We start from the raw sequence: 15021 nt of genomic DNA, 5'->3' as shown, positions 1-15021 counted from the left end.
GTCAGCAAGCAGGTCTGAAGTCTGAACGCGATCCCTTGATTTCTTCGATCGGCCACATGCAGTGCTCATATATACTGTTTATATATATACACCATGATTGACCGTGTCGACCGAACGATCCATCCAGTGCCTCTGGTCGCCTGAGATCAAGTTGTACGTGCAGCTAGCTGCAACCATCATCCTTGATTAATTGTCTACCTTTCTTGTGGCGTTGATCCTATTGTCACGCAATGTCGTATGTATCCTTGTCACCAATAATCCATGGGTCGGTCGTCGACGGATCATCAGCAACAAAACACAGCATTAAACTCGCACCAAACGGCCCAAACCATGCATACAGAGGAGCTAGTAGTGCAAGCACGTAGATATGTGAACGAGAGTTTCTGGCTGCAGAGTGCAGGCATAGTTCCTATATGGCTATGGCGGCGGCGGTGCTGCTCGCGGTGGCTGCCGTGGTGATGGTGGAGGTGGCCGCGGCGGCGACGTACACGGTGGGCGCGCCGGCTGGGCTGTGGGACATGCAGACGGACTACGCGGAGTGGGTGAAGACCAAGACCTTCCACCCCGGCGACAACATCAGTCAGTGACCTCTCTGTGTGCGTGTGTCTCTGTTCGTTATTGTTTCGGTCGTCGCTGACGCGCACGCGGCCATGCATATATGATCGTCCTGTGGCAGCGTTCACGTACTCGCCGGAGCTGCACGACGTGGTGGAGGTGACGGAGGCCGGGTACGACGCCTGCTCCAGCGCCAACAACATCTCCGCCTTCCGCACCGGCAACGACGTCGTGGCCCTCGCCGCCGTCGGCACGCGCTACTTCCTCTGCGGCCTCACGGGCCACTGCGGCAACGGCATGAAGATCCGCGTCGACGTCGTCGCAGGGGGGACCGCGCCAGGACCCGCGCCCGCCGCGTCTTCCACCACCACCGCGGCCTCGCCCGTCGTTTCCGGGTTCGGCTCCGGCCTCCTTGTAGCCGTCGTGACGGCGGCCTTCTGGTAGCCGGCCAGGCGTAGGCGTACCCTCTTCGGTTCTGATTTCTGAATGGCTTAATGTCCTCGCAACTTTTTACCACTATATACATATATTTACTGCGCATAGTATTGTAATTCTTTTCATGTCATCTACTTATATTGATCTCCACCGGTTGGCTCAATAGCTAATTGGGCCCTTGATCCGCACCCTGATAGGGGGCGCCCAGCCGTTCTCCTGGCAGTTGGACCCCCGTCGCGCAGCACTATGAAGAGGAAGGTGGGAGCCGGGGCGCAAGACAAGTGGTTCACCGCAGCCGCAAGCCCCTCACCGAGTTTCCTAGTCCTAGTCCGATCTAGAGGACGCGCTGTGAGCGATGAAAAGCTCCACCGCCTTTACTGCCGTCACCAGACCGGGCCCGCTTGCTGCAACTTCGTCGTCGGTGTCATGGCCACGACTCGAGAAGAGATACATCATCATCAAGTTCTATATCTAAGTTAATCTAAGTTAAGTTTACCCGCTAGATCTGCACTTAGAGGTACTACAAATTCTATCAATGGTACCAGAGCCAGGTTTTCTAGCGTGTAGATCTAGATCGGGGTAGAAAAGAGAAAAAAAAAGAAGCTGAGAGATTTCCAAGTTTTTTCCAAACCCTAACCCTAGATCGCAAGAATATAAATGACAGAGAGGAGAGGATCCTACCTGGGTACACTCGCCGCCATCACCACCGCTGTCGTGCGGGAAGAAGTCCCGCCACTGTCGACCGCCTAATGGCGCCATGCGGGAAGTCGTGCCAAGCTAGCGCACGGGCCAGAGCTTAGGGCACCGCCACGCGGCTGCTCAACGGCGGCGCGCCCAACCTCAGGGGAGCGCGCGCCAGCTAGAGGCCTCGCAGCGCCGCCGTCATCTGCCAGACATCGCCACCGTCAGCCGTCATCTGGACGCCACGCGGGAAGAGGGAGCGTGGTCTTGCCGCAGGCGCGTTTTCCACCTCGGGTCACAGGGCACCACCGGGGAGCTGCTCGACGGCGCTGCGCGCTGCTTCGGCCGCATGCGTGCGCCGGTGAGGGGTACCACAGCGACGCCGCCGTTGCGAGTTTCCCACGTGCGAGCGGCTACGACGGCTGTAGTGGGCGGCGAAGAGAAAGAAAGAGGTAGAGGGTGGATAGCCGGATCTACTCCGGCGGAGATTTTTTTCCTCATCGGTGCCGATGGCCACCGTGGCCGCCGCCGCTATCGCCTCTGTGGTGAAGAGGAGAGGAGAGGGAGGGAGAACGAATGAACTAGGGTTTAGGGGAGCAGCGGCTGCCCGGGGTTTTTGTTCCACTGAGATCACCGCCTGGCCGTTGGATCATGATCGATGGCCGACGTTAATCGGGCCGGCTTTCAGCCCAGTCAGGGCAGCTGATTCCCGGCCTAGGCCCAGGTTTTGGCCTGGGCGCGGGGGAGCGGGCGCGCGCGGTGGCGAAGCAGGCCGTGAGCGCAGGCGCTGCCGGGCCGCGCACTGTCGCTACGTCATGAGACGCACGTGAGCACCTGATGGGTCGGGCCTAATGCACAGTAAATGTTATAAATTTGTTTATTTATTTTCAGAAGTGAATTTTGATAAATTTTGATTAGTTTTTCATCTCTATTCAATTTTGAACCAACAGGATAAATTATTTAGAGAGTAGATAAGTACACAGTAAAATGCTTCTGAAAAGTAGATAAAGAATTTTTCCATATTTTCGCTGTAAAGTTTAATGTTTATTATCTTCTATTTAAATTTGAACCAACGGGAGAATTTAATTTGAAGAGCAGTTATATTTATTCAGTAAATTATGATTATGTTTATCCTCTAATTAAATTAGAACCAATCGAAAAATTTAAATTAGAGGAGTAGTCTAATTTGTTTATGTTAAATTATGGTATTGTTATTTTCTGACCAACGTTGATGATAACAATATTATAATGAGTTTAAGGTTGAAGTTTAAATCTCTGATAAATTTTACACCAACATGGTTAATTTTTCATAGAGTAGATAAAGACCAAAAAATGCTCCTGAACTAATAGAATGTATTTTATTATTGTGTTTCCGCTGTAATGAAGTTGATTATCTTCTAATTAAATTCGAACCAACGGGAGAATTTAATCTTGAAGAGTAGTTATATGTCTTTCAAGTTAATTTATGAGTTTAATGCATTAATTCTATTTTTTGCCCAACGGTGATGTAAAATTGATGCAGAAACATCTTGTAAGTTTTAATTTTTTTTAATCGACTAGATCACTCGACTGCATGCCAACGGGCTGTAATGCTGGGGTATGTGAATGAAAAGGCTTGAGTCAAGACAGTTCAGGACAATTTTTTTGTTAGTTTACTAATTTTCTGATTAAATTAGAACCAACAGAAAGATTTAATTAGAAAATGAAGTATAAGTGAATGTTTTAGTCATCATGACTAAATTTTTCGTTACGGTAATTTGTATATAGATTTATCCTGTATGGGAAAAAGTTTGGCATAGTACTTATACTAGTCAACCCAGCATGGCGGGAGAAGTTTTGTGATGACTCATATGTTTTTGTATCCCGCGTAGCGAAAGAAGTTTAGGTAGCTCTTATGCTATCCTAGTATTGACCATGGCACAATAGAAATGTACCGTCATAGTCAATACTAATCAAGGGACATAAAAAAAGATGTAAGCATGACTTGCAAAAGTACTGCTAATAAAAGACCTCGATGAGTTCTTGAAGTGGAATGAAGAAAGTGTACTCCTATATGGATCAAGAAATAACTTTGTTTGCATGACCTAATCATGTGAATAAAGTAAGTTATAAGTGTCTCCTCGTTCATAGTTTTTCTGAATAGTTCTCGAAATTATGGCAGTAAAGTTCATGCCATATTTTGAGGGGGGAGGAATAGTAAAATCAATTAAGAAAGATACTCTTTATTAAGAGTGAGATAAAGATTAATTAAGATAAATGTGACCGTCAGAGGAGTACAACGGTCATAATAACGATACCCCTAAGTAGAGAAATAGCTAAATTCCTAGAGGAAGATAGTGTAGTCACCATCAAAGATATTAAGGCGGTGCTTAAAGCATCATATAAGGTTTTAACAGATTAAACCCAAATAAGAAATTTGAAGATACACTATCTTTATAAAAGATAGGATGATCTAGGGGAGCATGGTATGTAGAGACCTATTGAAAGCTCAAGTTTGGTTTTGGTGAATTGATGAAATACTAAGTGCTAACCTAGTTTATCAAGTGATCATGAGATAGGTAGCACATTCCAAGTGATGAAGCAAATAAAGATCATGACATGATGATGGTGATGCCATGGCGATGATCAAGTGCTTATACTTGAAAAGAAGAAAGGGAAAAATAAAAGGCTCAAGGCAAAGGTATAAATGGTAGGAGACATTTTATTTTGGTGATCGAGACACTTAGTAAGTGTGATCATATTTAGGATCGATAGCCGTACTATTAAGAGGGGTGAAACTCATATCGGAATGCGGTTATCAAAGTGACACTAGATGCTCTAACTCATTGCATATGCATTTAGGATCTAGTGGAGTGCTAACACCCTTAAAAATGTTTCTGAAAATATGCTAACACATGCGCACAAGGTGATACACTTGGTGGTTGGCACATTTGAGCAAGGGTTAGGAACTTCACTAGCAAAGTGTCCGCCCGTAGAGTGCGGACAGTCCGATGGTGCCACCGGCGCCCTATACAGAAAAGACAGAGGTCACTGTAAGTGACCGGACGCTGGCCTTGGTTGGACCGACGCATTCGATCAGTAGAAACTGCAAAGACATTAGCGTCGGTCTCTGATCGGACGTTGGGTCACTTAGTGATCAGACACTGGAGGGGTGCGTCTGGTCTTGCTGACATGGCAGCGCATAGGGGAGACGCCGTGTGACCGGATGCTGGGTATGTCCAGTCGAGCATGACCGGACGCGTCCGATTGTGATTTCTCGCTTCTGGATGCTTACTAGAAATGATCGGACACTAAGATCCAGTGTCCGGTCACTTCACAGCAGTGCGTCTGGTCATCACTTGACCGTTGGGATCAGGCACTCAGTATTTGAAGAGAGGGGACATGTGGTGTGCATCACACGACTAGACACTGGGGTCCCACGTCCGATCAATATGACCGGAGCGTCCGGTCACCCCGAGCAATGCCCAGTGAAGGGGTATAATGGCTCTATTTCATGGAGGCTTCTATTTAAGCTCCATGGCCGATTCAAGCTCATACTCTTGGCCATTTTCATTGACATAGCAACCTTGTGAGCTTAACCAAAGCCCTCCCACTCATCTCCATCATTGATTCATCATCTTTGTGAGATTGGGAGAGAATCCTAGTGCATTGCTTGAGTGTTTGCATCTAGAGGCACTTGGTGTTCGTGTTTCACTGCGGGGTTCGCTTGTTACTCTTCGTGGTTGCCGTCACCTAGATGGCTTGGAGCAGTGATGATCATCGAGCGGAGGGTGGTGATTGTCTCCGGCTCCGATCGTGGTGATTGTAAGGGGGTCTTGACCTTTCCCTGGTGAAGAGCCAAAAGGTACTCTAGTGGATTGCTTGTGGCTTGTGTGATCCTCATTTTATGTTGATTGTGCGACACCCTATTGAGGGTTTGGCGTGTAATGCCAATTAGCGCGTGAACCTCTAAGTGAGTGAATCGTCACAACGAGGAGTAGCTTGCCGGCAAGCAAGTGAACCTCGGTAAAAATTCATTGTGTTCATCATTTGATTCCGAGGTGATTGATTTTCATTGGTATTCATCCTTATGATTGATTGGTTCACTCCTCGACACGGCGGTATAACTATCTTGCTCTCTCTCTTTACATTACCACAAACTAGTTGTCAAGCTCTTTAGTGTAGCTAGTTGTGAGAGCTTGTTAGTTTGATTAGTGTGACTCTTTAGTTAGCTTTTGAGAGCACACTAACTTAGTGTAGTGACATAGCTATTATATGGATAGAAACTATATAAACTAGAATCGTGGTAGGTGACTTGCAATTTTAGTAGGCTAGCGCATCACTTGCTTCGCCTCATATTTATCTAATCGGGTTATTAAGTGTTATTGTAGAAAATTTTAATAGGCTATACACCCCCTCTAGGAATTAGGACCTTTCACCTTTGACTTGAAGAGAAGCGGGACTGCGTGCCCACTTCAGTGATTCAAAATAATGAATTTTCTCAATACCTGTTGATGTTGTATGACTTATACAACACCCGTTGTTGGCTCTTCGAAGAAGATGAATAATGTAAACAAGGATCTTGTGATATAGGAGCATGTATAATCAATTGCCTCTTGGCAATGAAGGGCAATGACAGCCCCACATGAAAGTGCCAGTAGCTGAGGCCCCAGAAGGTCTCAAAGAATTAGTAAACCAGCTTTCTGATGATTATGAAGTCTATGTTATTGAAGAAATTCAAATGGAGGGTGATCCCGCCTCATTTGAAGAAGCTATGAGAAGTGTTTACTCGTTTGAATGGTAAGAAGCTATGGAAGTTGAAATGAATTCGATGAATACCAACGATGTTTGGGACTTAGAAGAAATTCCTAATGAAGCCAAAATAGTAGGCTGTGAAAGGGTCTATGAGACAAAATGTGACTCCAAAGAGAATGTGGAAAAATATAAAGCATGACTTATGACAAAAGGTTTTACGCAAAGAGAATGAATAGATTACGATGAGAGTTTTCTCTCTAGTCTCATGCAAGGATTCTTTTGGAATCATAATGATGTTAGTACTATCGCAAAGGCATACTTAGAAAAGATTCTAAAGAAATAAAGTATGCATGCTGAGTAAACCTACGCCTGCTCTTATAGTCAAGGGTAATAGATTTGGAAACTTTCAGTGTTTTAGGAACCGATATGAGATCGATCAAATGAACATAGTTCCATATGCTTCAGCTGTTGGAAGCTTAATGAATGTACAAGTAAGAACTTACCCTGACATAGCTTATGTATCCGGGATATTTTAGCAAAAGTCCAGTCCAGATATAGATCACTGGAATAGAGTTAAGAATGTCTTGTAATTTTTATAAAGTATCATAGGCCTCATGCTGAGTAAGAAAGAATAAGTAGTCTCAAATAGTTGAGGGTACAAATGTTAAATTTTGACGAGATGTGTAGTGAAATCCACAGTAGTTGCTAACACTCGCAGTTGGAGTATTATTGTGAAAAAGCTCAAATGAAATAGTTGTGGTGTCATTAATGATGCATACCATAGTATAGCTTGTCATGAGGCCTCAGGAACAGAAAAAGTGGTTAAGGGAATATGTACCCGAATTTAACAATGGTAGTCAACAGCAATAACCATTTAAAGTAGTTAACTCCTAAGACAACAGGTCAAGTGTGCTGCCAAACACATTGACATTAAGTTATATGTTGTAAAGGAGAAAATCTAGAATTATTTTGAAAACATTGAGCATATAAGTATCAAGCAAGTACTTGTGGATCCGCTTATCAAAGGCTAACCACCCAGTACGTTCAGAGAACACACAAACAACATGTGTTTACGGGAAAGCCTATGATTTCTGGATACTAAGGGCCTAGTTGAGAATCTGTTTTAAAAAAGAGAGGTGCATTGTAGCTGTTTAATCTAATGGCAACTAACCATGACGATGAGGCACACTCTATGCACTGATCTGCGATGGAATGGAAAAAAGATAAAGTAAGTTAAGTTTAAGTCATAAGGTGATATCAAGGGCGAGAATGTTAGATAGATCTCCACCAGTTGCCCCAACAGTCAATTGGGCCCTTGATCCGTGCCCTGATCGGGGGCGTCCAACCATTCTCCTGGCTGATGGGCCCCCGTCGCGTAGCGCTATCAAGAGGAAGGTGGGGGCCGGAGCGCAAGACAAAAGAGGTTCACCGCAACCGCTAGTCCCTCACCGAGTTTCCTAGCCTTGGTCCGATCTAGAGGGCGCGTTATGAGCGACGGGAAGCTTCACCGCCTTCACCATCGTAACTAGACCGGGCCCGCTCTGCTGCTACTTCGTCACCAATGTCATGGCCGCGACTAGGGACTCAAGAAGAGATACATCATCATCAAGTTCTATATCTAAGTTAAGTTTACCCGCTAGATCTTCGTACAGAGGTACTACAAATTCTATCCTTATCACTAGCTTAGTTCGTCAGAGACTGTTGAGTGTCCATGTTGCGTTTGACTTGTGGAGTTTGAAGCATACCATCGTCTGATCTTATCTGGTAGCTTGATAGAGGACCAGCAACCAGACTTGAAATGACCCGGACAACGGCCATTTCCGTTGACGGCGAGCAGCAGCTCATCAATCAGACAACCACCATGCAAATTCGCAATCATATGGGCATCATCGTCATGTGACATGGTTCCACACAACAGTTGTGTTTGGTATTTTGGTCCTGGGTTCGATTCCCCACGGGGACGAATTGCAAGTTTGAAGGTAAAAAAAATCTCCTCGCCTGTCACACATTAAAGTACAAGTCTATGGTCGTCCCGTCTCACAGGATGCAGGTGCTGCTGTATATAAATAGGGCCAGGATTCTGAAATTTTCTAAAGAGAAGTTCTTTTTCTTAATGAAACACCGTGTGAACGTCTCTCCCCATGGCTTTACCTATGCCGTGATCTCTTAGTGAAAGTAACTTCAGATGGAGTACCGTGCAATGGTGATCTCCTTGTATCTTATATGGACTAATAACAGGCAGAGTGGCAGATTTTGAATTGACATTTCAGCTACCCTTTTTGACAAGCCAAAGCTAAATTGTTGTGAGAGAAAAACATTGTTCTAGTTAAGAAAAGAAATCAAACAAGCTGGCTTTGAAGGTAAGCCGAACGGGCAATACGGTACCAAGAATAAGCACATCATCACGGTCACAGCCATTACGATCCACAATAACTGCTTGATTTGAAGCTGCACCCTCCTCGGTACTACTACTATAATAGCATAGTTGCTGTCTGTACAATAATAGCATAGTAACTTGTGAGAGCGAGCTGGAACTGCTGCTGCAGAGAATGGCTCCCGAACAGTCTAAACTTGCCCCAAGGTCTCTGAGCTTATCCTTAGTGTTCAAGATCCCAAACTCTCAAAATTGTTATGAAACGGTGTCTGTTCCTAACAGACACCAGTGATCTCATCAACAGATGAATAGAACTAGCAGTTAGTTAGTATAGCAGTTAACACTACGAAGGGGCATGTCCCTTTGGTAGTAGACTGTTCCAGTGAACAGTTACATTTTCCCAAACAGTCACGTCCGTACGACGCGACCCTTCACTTGTATATATATCTAAGTGATCAATGAAAGCAACTGTTGTTCCCAAATCATTGTTCATTCCATCTACTTTCAACACGTTATAAGCACTTTTGCTCTACTGGACAAGAGAACGACGACGACAGAGGCACATGCCTTTGAACCCCCATCGGTAAGCATGGCGAGGATTGACTTACCGTCGCATGTTGTTCATCAACTGTTCTTCGCCCTTCGCCATGTCGGTGGAGTTCGCCGTGGCCCGATCCGCCACCACAGCCACCATGGACAACACCGCAGCGTCTTCGAGCGCCTTGGGCCTCGTGTTCGCCGCAACATTGCCCATGGACATGGCCATGGTCCTTTCGGCCGCCTCTTCGACTCCGCTGTTCGTGGCTTCCGTTACAATGCAGTTCCTCGCCGCCGATGGACTCCTATTTGTGGCCGCCATGCTTCTCCTCCGCGCGACCTTCGTCTGTAGAGCCAACCACCATCTCCTCGCCTTGGCTTGGACGGTGTCAGCCCCAGCAACGTTGTGCCTCCAGCGGTTGAAGCCCCGACACCGCCCGTTAATGAAGTGGCTGCCGAGCCTGTCGCGATACCCGCGTACGTCCCCATGGAGCCAATGTCGCCGGCACCGTCACCGCCTCGTTTCTGGTGCGACTTCTACAAGGAATTCACCTCGATCCCGCACATGCTTGAGTACTCATACTCGCTGCCGACGCCCACACTAGCATCTCTGACTCTAGTGGCGATAGGCAACGGCGTCCCCTTCTCGATCTGTGGTTTCTGAACACGTGGGCTACTCCCGCGCTTGACGCCGTGAAGATTGAGGAAGAGGAGGATGTGGTGACCGGCCTCGACATCGACGACATCTTCAATAGCGAGGCGAGGTCTGGCGTCTCGCCGTACTTCTTCCTCGACAGGGCCGGACACTCGGCTCCGCCTCCGGCATGTGTAGGCCCCTCGGCTCCTCCTCCGACGGTGACCCTGCCCTCGACTCCTCCTCCGCCTGCGACCCGCGCAAAGGCTGCGGCCCGCATGAAGGAGCAGGCTCTCCCGGTGGCTCCTCCAACTTCTGCTGAGGGCAGCGCCACCACGCACCCGACGATTCGCCGCCTCCTCGGCCGCAGGGTGACCGCCGTGGACAGGCGCCCGGGGATCCGCCGGGGGACTTGGAACCCGGCCATGCTCGGCCTCCCGTCGGCGGAGGTGCTCAACATGGCTAGTGGTGGCAGCGGCTTCTACTCTCCCGATGAGGGGGAGTCCTCGAACTGAAGACCGGCGGCAGCGGTGGCGCAGTGGAGTGCGACGGCGAGGTGGTTTGCGGCGGCGGCGGCGTCTGCTTCTTGCAAGGCAGCGGCGGCGACCCCCCCCTTTTTTATGGGCTGCTCGCGACAATGGGCCAGCCCAAGGCCGGTGCCCTGCCCTCCTCCACTCCCGGCGCCTGCCCAAATGGGCCAAGCTGGGCCTAAAATCGAAAAATGGACTCAATCCCATTCCAATGGCCTGGCTGGCTCCTTATTTTTTATTTAATTTCAGCCTTAATTCGTCAATGACTATGTTAGTGTCTTATAATTATGTGCTGTAAAATTAAGTACTCTTATGTTTAGTCGCTGACTTTAACTATAGTTGTACTTGTGATATTTTATCATTGTAAAATATCCATTTATGATATTATTCAAAGTATTTGTCCCTGTATATGGCAAATTCAATAAATAATATCCTTGTTATTACGACTATAATCTTGCAAATTATTTATTCATTAATCACTTTTGCAATCGATCATTTTATTTAAGCCCCTTTTATGCTTTTTGACTTTAAAGCACTACGCGCTTAAATAATGGATGCGACATTTTATGTATATTTTCCCATAATTGTGTAACGCGCATGTTCCCTATTTGTTTGTTGGCCACACACAAGGTAGCACCACTGTTGCTACTACGGGATCTACACTAAGTAAACACTTAGTGACTATCCTTAATGTGCGTACCCAACATCACAAATGAGAACATTTGGTCTACATCTTTTCACAAAGATGACTACAATTAATTCGTATTCCTATTGGCCATACACAAGGTAGCACCATAGTTGCTACTGTGGGATCTACACTAAGTCCACAACTTAGTGACTATCCTCAACGTGCGTACCCAATTCGTTTGCGGATTGACTAAGGTCTACATCATTCTTGATGACTACCTTAAGACTTGTTTATATAACTTTCATGATTACTTGGCATCTACTGTTAATACAGACTATGCCCAATTTGAGGTCTACACTTTTACGGTGACTACCTCCATTATTTCATTTTGCACATAGATCTTTACAACATCAATAAGACAAGATTTATCTTGTCTCTATTTTGCATCCCATAATTACAACACACCACAATATTTTAATAACTTAAAATGTTTTGATGGTTTGCCTCGTGTAGGATCAATGACCGTCAAAGAGTTTGATTTGCTTGCTCTAGACGGCCATAATTATCCCACATGGGTTGTGGACGTAAAGGTTAGTCTTGCGTCCCGTGGACTTTATCGAGTTGTGTTACCACCCGAAGAGGGTGTTGCACCACTTGAAGATCAACATGTATACATGGCCCTATATCTCATTAGGAGCCATATTCATCCTGACCATAAGGCTGAATACTTGTTGGAAGAGAACCCACGAAATCTATGGAATTCTCTTAAGCAACGCTATGAACAACAAAAGGCACTTGTCCTGCCTACGGCCAACTATGAGTGGACGCAACTTCGCATATAGGATTTTAAAACTGTGAGTGATTACAACCATGTTGTTCATAGGATTTGCTCAAAGTTGCAATTCTACGAGAAAGAACCTACAGATGCGGATAAAATAGAAAAGACTTTGTCTACTATGCTTCCCTCTGAAAGGATTCTTCAACAACAATACCGTGGAAGGCATTTCCAGGTTTATTCTGAGCTTATACAAACTTTACTTGAGGCCGAAAAACATTCTAAACTTATGGTTTGGAATAATCAGCAGCGCCTCGTAGGGTCTGCTCCATTGCCTGAAGTACATGCTTACACTCAGAATAAACCCAAATTTGATGGTGGACTTTCTAAGACCCATCCTCAGGGAAATTCCAAGAAAGGTAAAAAACAACGCAGACAAAATAAGAAATCCCAAACTCGTGTTTCCAACAATGGTAAGAACATTTCCAAACACAGGAATGACAAACCTGTGTGTCAGAAGTGTGGTTGTTATAGCCATACTACAAAGAAATATCGTACCCCAAGTCATCTTGTTGATCTCTACTTAAAGTCTGTGGGTCATGGACGTGCTGCACAAGGACAGAAGTTTGAAGCCCACTTCAACATTCGACCTGACACCACTAGGAATGAGGCTGGTTGTTCGCAACAAGTTCCAATGGAACCAAGCAGCAGCAACATATGAGGAGGCGAGGATCTTGCTGATACGAGGAATATGATCGTGGAATATGCATCCAACGACATATTTGGAGACTTTGAATAGGCTCCCAATCCCTTAGATTCTAATGTCTTTATGTCCTAGTGATTATAATAGTTAAAATAATTTATGTCCTATGTGTTGTAAATATTTAATAATGTCATCACTATTTGGTTTGAATATCCAATAAATGTAATGTACACATTTGATATTCAATAAATAAAGTATGTATTCTATATTTCATCAAAGAGTTTTATATCAAATTCTTTATTTATATATAGTTTCTATGGGGGTCAATCTGATGGAGGAGGAATTATGCTTAGTGGACAGTGGTACCACTAATTCTATACTTAGAGAAACAAAATATTTCCAAACTCTTATAAAAAGACAAGGAAATGTTTTGACAATCGCCGGACGCGATGCTACAATAGTTGGCTCTGGTCGTGCGACTATTGTACTCTCCATGGGTACCCAAATTACAATTGAGGATGTATTATTGTATCCCAATTCAAAACGTACCTTATTAAGTTATAGAGATATTCGTCAAAATAGTTTTCATATTGAAACCCGTGATGACAATAATGAGGAATACTCCTCGTTACTAAAATTAGCGGATATGGCAAATGAATTGTTGAGAAAATTCACTCTTTTCCGTTAGGATTGTACTACACATACATCAAACCCGTACCGCATGTTACGTATAAGGTAATTTTTCAGAATGTTGACGCATTCAAAATTTGGCATGAACGCCTTGGCCATCTTGGTATAGGGATGATGCGAAAAATTATCAGCAATTCTAAAGGTCATGAGTTAAATACTGCTAAATTCCCAAAATCTTTAGATTTTATGTGCACTTCATGCGCTACAGGGAAATTGATCATACGGCCATCGCCCGTTAAGATTCAAAATGAGCCACTAAAATTTCTTGAACACATTTAAGGAGATATTTTTGGCCTCATACAACCAATGTCTGGACCATTTAGGTACTTCATGGTTCTAATAGATGCATCTACTCGATGGTCTCATGTGTGTCTTTTATCCACATGTAACCATGCATTTGCAAAAATTATTGCTCAAGTTATTAGACTTAGAGCAAATCATCCTGAACATCAAATTCAATCAATTCGAATAAACAATGCTGCTGAATTTTCCTCAAAGGCTTTCAACGATTATTGTATGGCTTTGGGAATTCAAGTTCAGCACTATGTCCCATATGTCCATACACAAAATGGTCTAGCATAATCTCTTATTAAGAGAATTAAACTCATTGCAAGGACGTTATTACAAAATTACAACCTACCAACATCATGTTGGGGTCATACAGTTTTACATGTTGCTGACTTAATTCAATTGCGATCAGTTGCATATCACGCAGTCTCCCCATTGCAATTAGTACGTGGAAATATGCCAGATATTTCCTATCTGCAAAAATTCGGTTGCGCTGTATACGTACCGATCTCACTGCCTAAGCGTACCTCTATGGGCCCACATAGGAAACTTGGTATCTATGTGGGATATCAATCTCCATCAATTATGAAATACGTCGAGCCTCTTACAGGGGACTTATTCACGGCCCGATACGCTGACTGCATATTTAATGAGGACCATTTCCCAGCATTAGAGGGAGACTTCAAGTACCAAAACGAATGCCAGAAAATCATCTGGAATGCCCAAGGCATTCCCTCCTCAGATCCACGTACTCTAGAGACTGAACAACAAGTTCAAAAAATCATAAACTTGCAACATATTACAAATAACCTGCCAGAAGCATTTACTGATTATAAGGGTGTCACTAAATCCTCTTATCCTACTCGCAATGCGCCCAAAAAGAGTGGAGGTACCAATAAAAACCATTCAACCCCCACTTCCAAAGAAGAGGGGGAGAAGTACGACCGCTCCTAAGGATAATGCTATAAGTAAGCGTCCAAGGAAATCGAGGGCTAAATCCTTCAAATCAGTAAATCCAAACTAACATCAAGTTGGTAGACACCCAATAGTGGATAAAAATCCAACATCAGGACCAAATCCACAACCCGGATCAATGGTGCATCCAAATTCTGATCCTGGGATATCGGAATACCCTGACTCCATAGTTTTGGTAAATGTTGAGTCAAATAATGGGGTGAAAGAAATTTCCATCAATTACATAGATTCTGGAGAATCTTTACGATCGTAAGACTACTGTTGTCGACATGTACTTCTCCGCAACAATTGCAAAAATCTTTCTTAATGATCCAGATCCCAAGACCATGGCAGAGTGCAAAAAGCGATCAGACTGGGCTCAATGGAAAGAAGCAATTCAAGCTGAGATAGCTTCGCTCACTAGAAGAGGGGTATTCACATCTGCAATACCTACACCTTTCAAAGTCTTTCCTGTAGGCTTTAAATGGGTTTTTTTCCGAAAA

At 44.7% G+C, this 15021-nt stretch overlaps 1 protein-coding gene across 1 annotated transcript; it reads left to right on the top strand.

The window, feature by feature from the left end:
• The first annotated feature begins 221 nt into the window (after positions 1-221).
• LOC136472286 (basic blue protein-like) lies at positions 222-1111 on the top strand. Its single transcript, XM_066470012.1, has 2 exons — positions 222-579; positions 677-1111. The coding sequence occupies exons 1-2, from the start codon at positions 414-416 to the stop codon at positions 997-999; spliced, it is 489 nt and encodes a 162-aa protein (XP_066326109.1). The 5' UTR covers positions 222-413; the 3' UTR covers positions 1000-1111.
• The last annotated feature ends 13910 nt before the right edge of the window (positions 1112-15021 follow it).

This window comes from Miscanthus floridulus, chromosome 8 (genome assembly GCF_019320115.1).
Source record: "Miscanthus floridulus cultivar M001 chromosome 8, ASM1932011v1, whole genome shotgun sequence".
Taxonomy (NCBI): domain Eukaryota; kingdom Viridiplantae; phylum Streptophyta; class Magnoliopsida; order Poales; family Poaceae; genus Miscanthus; species Miscanthus floridulus.
This window is presented reverse-complemented; position numbering and strand designations above follow the sequence as displayed.